Below are 9,160 nucleotides of genomic sequence, written 5' to 3'. Positions count from 1 at the left end.
TTAGTTGAGCATGTGGTTACGTATGGCCAACATGACATACGTAAACATTAATTTGAGGAGGAAATTGTGCTATTTTTGCGGCATTTTTCTTTTGCTTGCATCGCTCACGTGAAGGAATCAGATATCAAACTGAGAAAATCACTTCTAACTTCAGTCAATTTTTCCTTATTCTGTTCCGGGAAGGTGAGAAATATTTAATTCATCTACCGTCTTTGTCTTTAACTCGAATGCCATATCTTTGTAACGTTACGATAGATCAATCTACCCTGTCTTTTGCAGAAATGCGTTTCGTCTTGCCTTTGATTCTAGTTTTGTTGGGTCTGTTGAGGGTGGATTCCTTTGGACTTTTCAGGTAGGCTTTCTTCATTTACACAGGTTTTTTTTCGTCACACCCGCGCCCGGAAATAAAAACAGTTGATAAATTGAATATTTTAAAACGTGCTTTATTATAAGCCCTAGGCAAGCGACCTGCATTGTTTAATGATAAATATTACTGGCTTTGAAGTGTAATGAAGCGAATTCGATCACATAGAGATGCAACGTAATCTAAAGTTCACTGCGGCAGTGTACCGGAGGTAAACATAATATTTACAGTTGCAAGGTACAAACTTCATCCCCCCATCGATTTTTATCACCCACTCCCGAATTTTAAATTTGTTCCCTACTTTTTTTTCTCACACTCTTGTGTAAACGTAGCCGTTATTTATGGCGATAGGACTGAGTGGAGTCCAATCCGGTCTATAATCATGTGAGTGATGAAAAGAATCACATGGCTGCGAAGCAGAATCTGATTTGTTAATTACAAAGTCTGGTTAATTACCAATTAATCAAAGCTATGACAAAATTTGAGAAATAAACCAGCCATTACATATATGTTTTCATGGAAAACAACAGTTGACTCGGCTAAATGCACGGCAGCGGAGTGGACACATCACACTTACTGTTCCATCACTCAGGCATGAAGCGTACACTGCCCAATTACAAGCATGAGTGGTGTACTGTCCTCTTCGTGCTCATTGTTCATAATCGATGTATCATAGATTTTAACTAATTTTTAAGGTCATTTAATTAATACTCATTTACATTTAATTATGATCAGCAGCCCAGAATATGAAGATGATGTTGATTTCAACCTGTTCATTTTTACTCAGTGGTGGCCACAGACACAATGTTATCAGGTTAGAACGCTTGTGGTTAAAATTATATTATATTGACATCTAATCCCTCCCCTCCTTGTCAAGCTCCTCGCTTCCCATCGACAATCAAGGAGAGCCTATAGCAAATAAACAACTAAGGGGAGAGGGATTGGGAAGCAACGAAATATTTATTATTGTTAAATGTTTACCTCCTTTCTCCTGTCACTGTCAGTGGTGTCATTTTTGCTACACCTTTAACTCTTTAACTCCCAGACCAAATTTGTAATTCTCCTTGCTGTCAACCATACAGTTCTTACAATGTTGGTTCAGAGAATTTAGTATTGGATCAACTTATCATCCCTGAATGTATATATTTCTTTATTCTCATTACTTATCTGGTTGATATTGTATTGATATTGTAAGGAGAAATTCTCTCTTGGTCACTCATGGGAGTTAAAGGGTTAAGTCATCTTAGACTTTCCTCTATTTCACCAATCAAAATAGCACAACATCAAAAAAACTTGCTTGTCACATCACATGCCTGCTATATACCTGAGTTGATTAAGTTATCAGTTTATAACTTTGCTCAATGATGTTTAGCTCAAGGTCAAACCATGATATTATCATAAATTTGAAAAGATTTCTTATTTTAGTATGTTAATATGTTTTACAATTTTTAACCTGGAAAACTAATTGATATTGCATGTTATTACAGCTTGTAATTAGGTTTTAATAGATTGTATAGTACATCATTTACACTTTTTATTTAATATGGGAATTGTCACATATAGAGATAACCTCATGATTTCCATTTCAAGAGGTATTTCTGTTGTGATTATTATTTGTATCTCTTGAATGAAGTATTGTATTGAATTGTATTTTATACTATTTTTGATTTTGATTTCTTTGTCCCACACTTGTGACAAGATGAAAAACATCCTTCTTTATTCTTCTATTTTTGATTTGTTGTTTGTGTTTGTGTTTTTTGGTTTTTAAGGCTGCTGTAAAGAACGAGACCTGCGTACCTTCAGGAATTTCTAAATGGACAATCCATGGCTTGTGGTACAAATTGTCTTTTTTTTAAAATCTTTATTACCCCATCGTCATCATTGACAAAAGAAATGATAATATAATTAATATATAGTATGGTAAATTAGCACAGAATAACAACATCTCAAAAGCTTTTTACTCATCATCTTTTTGATTATTACTATCATCAGTATCTTTACTTGTGTGCAGATCTGGTAATGTGTTTTCTTTTTTCTTGACACTCGACAATCAATTGAATGGGGGCAGGGGATGGGAAGAATGCAGGAGATGGGTAAGGATAGGTCTGAAAGAGCACTATCTGGGAAGAGGATCAGGGGAGAAAGAAAACAATGTTGTGAAAGAAGGTGCTGGGTGTCAAAAGTGCAGAAGGGGGAGAGGGAGCACTGCATAGGAATAAGGTTGTAGCCAGGATTTTTTTACCAGGGGTTGCACAGTTTTTCATGAGGTGAAGCTTCTTATGATTGGTGCATGTATTTTCCATTGTATAGGGTTTGTGCTAAGTAGAATTAAAGGGCATTCATTCATATTATGAAAAGGGGGTCACAGGCATGTTAGGACTATCCCCATGCTCTGCATTCTGGGAAAAGGAAAGATTCTCATCCCCAGGTCTCTCTCCCTTCCCTGTGTAGAATTCCCCCACCCATCCCACCATCTAGACACCCGTCTTCAAGAATCATGAAACCATCAAAGAGAAAATTGAAGATTATTTGCAGCAAATTCCTGCTAAACTCATACCTAACAGATAATTTTTCGTTCCTTGCAGGCCAACTATTGGTACAGAACATGCACCTGTGTATTGTAACAAGTCCTGGCCCTTTGATGAGGAAAGCATTGAGGTAATTTAAATTCAAGACTCAAAGGCCTCTTCATCAGGATTTTTTCAGAAATCATTGTACCTGAGGTTTGGTATTCATGGGTGTTGGGGCTCTCAGGCATGGTGATACGTTTTTCAAACCCCGACTTAACTCTTCAGCACCCTTACCCCTCATTTATACACCCCCACCTGTCCTCCCTTGCTCATAAGCACATCTTTTGGCAGACTGTAAAATGTTTCCGCCTATTTCCCCCTCTAATATACATGAAAAAAATTATACATGTCTGATCGGCTGAAAACAAGTGCATCTTTCACGTAACTTAAGTGAAAAGTTGTAACACGAGTGAAAATTATGGCAATGTGCACTGCTTAAATTTCATCTGTCTTGACTTTCTTTGTATGTTTTTCATGTAAATTATTAATAAGTAACAACATGCATTGAAAAATTTACCCGTGCTTATTAACACCCAATTGCACTCGAAATCATTTTGTTACTTATACATACAAGCCCTTTTCAAAGATATCTGCAACTGATGTTAACAGAGTTTGGCCGTTGTTTGATTATGAATTTTGATTTGAAATGATGGTTGTACATGGCAACTTGAGAGTATGTTGCATCCCTTTTTTAGGATTTGAAACAAAAATTATTGCTTCAGTGGCCATCTTATGAAACTCCTGGTGATGATGCGGGATTCTGGTAAGGGTGACATCAAGTGAGCTCAGCTACAACAAGTGTTACTGTCTACAGCCCTCATAAACAGCCCTGAGTGATAACTGAAGAAATTACTATTCACCTATTTGCCGCCGAAAAGACTAAATCGCTCGTCAATAGTTTAATTTCCGACCATCATGTTTTTGGAGAATTGATAGAAATGATCTAATTTTTTGCTTCTTTTGTGGCATGTAATAAAACAGCTGTTCTCTTCGCTGTCTTGAAAGTGGTGGGTATTTGCCTCATCTTTGGCGAATAAATATTTATTTTTTACGTGTAGAAGGTCTGTTTTATCAGGCTCTCCAGTTTTTTTGTTCTTTGCTTCTTACTCAGGAAACACGAATGGGAGAAGCATGGCACGTGTGCAACCAATCTTCCATTCTTGAACTCTGAGCACAAATACTTCCAAGTCTGCCTGTCGTTGAACATCATGTACGACATTTTCGGGTGAGGAGCTAAACTGAAACCAAAAATTCATTATTTTGGTAGACTTGATCCAGCAACTGGTCGAAACTGGTCCCCTTTTTGGTTGTGGGAAACTTCTTTGTAGCTTTATTGACATTTTTGTCTTCGCTTTTTTTTTTTTGGTTTTTGAGTTTATGTTTCTTTTTTTCTGCAGTGCTCTAAAAAAGGGAGGAATTGAACCAACAGGTGACAAAACTTACCAGGTAGGGAATTTGAGGTGAAATTGCTCATGATTTTTTTTTACTTTGAGGGGTTTTCTCAAGCATCGTGTTTCACCTGATCTGTTCCAAAAAGCGGCCTTTTGTAGCTGATATAACCAAGATTGCATGAATTGGTGTCCCTTATATGAGGAGAGTCTGAGCAACAGAGTGTCTACGCTTTGCCGTGTTTTGTGCAGACAGTGGTTTGCCTGTTTTCCCAGACTCGGCCCCAGCTCTTGTCACTTTTCCCCCTCGCTTTCCTCCGTTTTCCCGCTCTCGGCATTTCTGGTAATAAATGCTTCTTTTTTCTCTTTAACTTGACACTGTCTCAACATTCGTACCTTTTCCTGTTACCCTTTTCTAGCACAAGTCATCTCCGATACGTTTTCTTTCATTTGGCCGTTAATCTAAGCAAGTCATGTGTTCCCACGCTGGGCAGCGGGAAGAAACAAATTTTGCCTGCACGTGGCGTAGGCAAGGAACACGTGTTTTCCCTCATTCATCAGTGAAAGAGTGTAAACAGTTGAATGCAATAAGCTACTGAATAGTTCATATTTTCATTTCTGTCTAAGGTATTTCTTTGTCGTTGAAATGCTAAAAAAAATTCAGTGGAGACGAGATATCTTGTGGACAATCATGAATGGCTAACTGAAATCATGATTTTCTTAATTAGTTACTTGTCCTTTTTGCTTCAAGGTGGGAGATATTGACGCTGTCCTGTTCGAGTTTTTTCAAGTTCATCCTACAGTCTACTGCCTGCCTATCAAGGTAAGAAAACTACCCATTGTTTTATCATCTATTGTAAATGTTTGATTCCTTGCGAATTCGTTTAGGGGCGGTATCACAGCTGTACAGGAAGCGCCAAGCGCCGAGCGTAAGAGGGAGTGACGGAAAGGATTATTATTATATAAATCGTTGGCAGCGCCCGTGGGCGATATGAAATGAGTCCCGTGTTCTGATTGGCTACCCGAGAGGGCACTATGGGCCTATCTCGTCCACTAGAGATTGCCCGCTTTGATCCCGCGCGACAAAAAAATTGCTTGGAGCGGACTTATAAAGTTCGTAATTTTTGGGCAACGCTGGCAATGGAGTCGCAAAAAGCAAAACAAAGAAATCAGAAACGATTCTCGTGGGTTTATTGTGCTACAAACATAGGTGGCTTTCTTTCCCGGCTCTCGAGATCAATTCTGAATTAATTTCGAAATAAAAACGGAAAAAAAGAAGGAGACTAATATTCAGCCATCTTGACTGAACAGACTTTGTCAAAAACGCTTTTTTAACATATAAGTGATCGCAAGAAGGATCTTTGGACGAGACAGGATCTAAAACGTTTGGGACAGAGTGTATTTCAGCCTTTAACGTGTGTCTTCCTTTCTTTTTTGTGTTTTACTCTTGTAGCATTCTGTGCAGATGTTAAGCTATGTGGAGTTGTGTTTCAACAAATCTCTGACGCCAATTAATTGTTTGAACACCACCGCGAACTGTGATCACGAAAAGCCCGTGCAGTACCCACCAATCATTCACGCTGGACTGGAAAGCGTGGTCTAGCGTCCATCGTTATGATAAGATCAGATTTAGATGTAGAAGTTAGGACTTTTTCTCATTTTTTTTACAGGTAGAGAAAAATGACTCTTAAAAAAAGTTCACAAAAGATCAAGTTAGCGAAACCATAAAAAAAACTAATGAAAACAGCTTTTATAAATTCTAAATAATTAGGAGTAGTTTTTTGTCTAAGAGACATTTGCAAACGTTAGATAGACAGGTTTGAGGACGAGTTATTTTTGTAATAGTCTGGAAAACCTTTTACAAGCCTTACAAACAACGTGACCGTATCAAATTAAAAGATTTCTGCGTCCTTCTTAGCATGTAGTTTACTTCATTTAGTTGAGCGACAAAAAAATTCAATTACAGCAAAACCTCGTCTTGAAAGAGCTGCATTGAGGTTTGTGCTTCTTGGAGAATCTAACGAAAGTTTTAAAGCTGGCGCGAAGCTTTAAATAACTACCGGTGCTTTAATTCTAGGCTTCGTTGTTTTTTTACTATCATGCGGGAGAAAATCTGGAGCTCATGCATAATCCATTTGTAAAATAGGTTGTGAGTAAAGTGATTCACCTAAAAAGTGTGAGCTTGTGAACGAATAAGCCCGCAACCAATAGCCTTCTTGTTAAGTTTTAAACGACAAGTAGATTTATTCCGAAACAATTCGATTATTTTCTCTCGATTTCTTTGCGTGATAACAGATAAGGGTGAAATAGAAATCTGCTGGAGGTCATAATTTGATTGTTGATTAATATCCCGGTAGTAATTTGTAGGATTTTAGTACTTCGGGGTTCTTTGACGTCATGATCACGTTTTCGAAATTCAAATTTGTTTGACTTGAAGATGCGATGACTCTAACCTTAAACCGTCTGATTTTGCTGTCGCTGCTCACTGAGCTGCAAAGAACTCGTTAGCGAGGTAGGCTTTGCCCGTATGTTCGTATGCATGATTAAGTAAAAATATTGGCTCTTCTTTTTGAATGAAAGGATGACTTTAATTATATATATATTTTTATTGAATCAGTCAATGGAAAGATGAAAGGGGTGAAGAATTAAATAAACTTTCTGATGAATAGAAGAGAAACGTGGTTTAGAGTATATTAGCACAATGGTTTTCCACCGATTCAGTTTGAGCCAACCTTGTCCACTTGTCAGTAATTCCTTTTTTCACTGTTTACGGCTTCTGCTCACAGGTAGATGATGATTGCCTTTGATACTGAGACATTTTTGAGACGGTTTATTCTTGGGAAGAAGAGTGGAAAGTACTCGCTTGATGTGCGGTACATCTCCGACTTTGACGTCACCGAATTGATAAGCTCATGTTGGTCGCAGCCCTGCCTCTGTTCATGTTTGGCTCGCAACAGATTATCCTTCGAAACGCGCGCTGAAAATCTTGGTGCAAAGCGCCGTATAACACAGGGTTCACTGCCGCGTTGAAAAACACCAACACGGTCGAGCTGTACTCGAGCGCGCGTGGGACGGCTTTGCGGCTCACGAAGATCGCCCAGAGGTTCGCGATTCCTCGCGGAATCCAGCAACAGACGAACGCCATAACAACTGCAAGAAGCACTTTTGTGACTCGGGCTTCCATTAATTTACGACGTCTACTTCGTTTCGCTCGAGTGGACGCTGATGATTGTTCGCTAAGATCCGAAAATCCTGAATTAATAATGTTATCTGTTGATATGGAGAGATTGTCAAAGGATATAGTTCTGGGTACGTTCTCCTCTCCGATGTTGGGACTAATTGTTGATTCACTTCTTTCCTTGTCCAAATTCTGTGTCAATTCTAAGCTAAATGTTTGCTGGAATATTCGCTTCCCTTGCGATCGCATATGTTTGTAGACTCCAAGATACAGCACTGCGGAGAGAATGGATGGTATAAAGTAACATACAACATGCACAGTGATCGCATAGGCCATATTCGCGGACCATAGTATGTTGCAAAATAAAGTGCCTTGTATGAATCCGAGCTTGCCCCATCCATAAAACGGAAGCGTAGTCCAGATTAAAGAAAACAACCATCCTAGCAGCACAGTGCATATAGTGCCTCGCTTGTTGCAACGAGTTTCATACGAGTGAGGGTAAGCCACAGCGATATACCTGTTTACGCTGATGTGAAACAGGGCCAAGATTTGACCGGCAGTTAAGAAAGCATTTATGAAGCCCGTGAGACGACACACTACCCAAGGCAAAACCCATTCTTGCGTGACAGCTAGCGTCATAACAAACGGCACGATTGAAACGGTGATCGATAGATCCACCAAAGCTAGGTTTACAACAAGAATAGCGGCCGTAGTTCGTAGGCTTTTTGTGCGGTGCACAGCCAAGATCACCAAGACGTTTCCGAAAATTGCAAACACCATTGTGCAACCCATGGCGACAACAGACAGCAGTGAGGCGACCGAGATTGAATCGGCAACCGGAGAAGCGGTGGTATTAGAGAAAGATGTGAACGAAGTTGCGGTCTCCATTCGATGGCGGCAGTCAATATAGAACAGAGATGATATTGTCGTTAGTACTTACAAAGCAAACATTTTTTCACCCACAACTGGAACGAGAACGTGAGAGTTTTGCGTCAGTCAAAGCTGAGGGCATCAGATTGATTGTCGCAATGTCTTGTGATGATCCAACGTTCAGAGAATTGACAAATTAGCAAATTCTTTTGCCACCCACGAATATCCGGGAGAAAAAAAGTGTTATACTTGCGTACGGATTGCCCTTTCGCCTCGCTTCTGCCCTGTAAATACAGAACCGGTCTTTGCACGATCAGAAAGCGTTAATTTGGCTTACAGACTTCCTCTACCTAAATCTTGGTTTTAAGTTCCATGAGATTATAAACTGACTAATATCCAAATTTAGCGCAAGTAACCCTCAGGTGTACTTTTGTCACTTCCGTTGCAAGAAAATTAACGAGGGAAGCTACAAAATATCATGGTTGCTAATTATTATGGATTCATCGGCCAGACAGTGCTCTAACTCACATAGGTATAGCAGAACACGCTTCCATATTTTCAGTTTTTTAGAAAATGCACAAACCAACACTAAGACCCAATTTCTTTTCCCATGCGTCATTACTTAAAGGAGCAATTTGCTTCTGTTAGAGCTATTAATTTACGAACGTCATATTCATTGTAAGAGTTTTGTAATAACAAATTAAGGAAATTAAAAACAAGGCTTTAACGCGGCAAGAGGTTTGTTTTACCTTCTTTAATTTTTGGTTGAAGCCCCTGAGAAAAGAAATTT

The 9,160-nt window shown here is 39.1% G+C and overlaps 2 protein-coding genes across 2 annotated transcripts; one reads left to right on the top strand and one right to left on the bottom strand.

Annotated features, from left to right (window-relative positions):
• The first annotated feature begins 31 nt into the window (after nucleotides 1-31).
• LOC131773083 (ribonuclease T2-like) lies at nucleotides 32-6,993 on the top strand. The gene is given in 11 exon segments (XM_059089047.2): nucleotides 32-73; nucleotides 75-183; nucleotides 280-352; nucleotides 1,103-1,178; nucleotides 2,134-2,198; nucleotides 2,950-3,022; nucleotides 3,630-3,697; nucleotides 4,046-4,159; nucleotides 4,332-4,380; nucleotides 5,074-5,145; nucleotides 5,776-6,993. Coding segments are annotated over 11 exon segments (891 nt in total). The 3' UTR covers nucleotides 5,926-6,993.
• On the bottom strand, nucleotides 6,919-8,896 carry LOC131773059 (alpha-1B adrenergic receptor-like). The gene has a single exon (XM_059089020.2). The coding sequence runs from the start codon at nucleotides 8,386-8,388 to the stop codon at nucleotides 7,216-7,218; it is 1,173 nt and encodes a 390-aa protein (XP_058945003.1). The 5' UTR covers nucleotides 8,389-8,896; the 3' UTR covers nucleotides 6,919-7,215.
• Between the last annotated feature and the right edge of the window lie 264 nt (nucleotides 8,897-9,160).

This window comes from Pocillopora verrucosa, chromosome 7 (assembly GCF_036669915.1).
Source record: "Pocillopora verrucosa isolate sample1 chromosome 7, ASM3666991v2, whole genome shotgun sequence".
NCBI classification, from domain to species: Eukaryota; Metazoa; Cnidaria; class Anthozoa; order Scleractinia; family Pocilloporidae; genus Pocillopora; species Pocillopora verrucosa.
The sequence above is the reverse complement of the archived record's forward strand: the minus strand, read 5'-3'. Positions and strand labels throughout refer to the sequence as shown.

Bases quoted from the DNA above. Each gene is read 5' to 3' on its own strand.
- LOC131773059 (XM_059089020.2), bottom strand. From the start codon at position 8,388: ATGGAGACCGCAACTTCGTTCACATCTTTCTCTAATACCACCGCTTCT.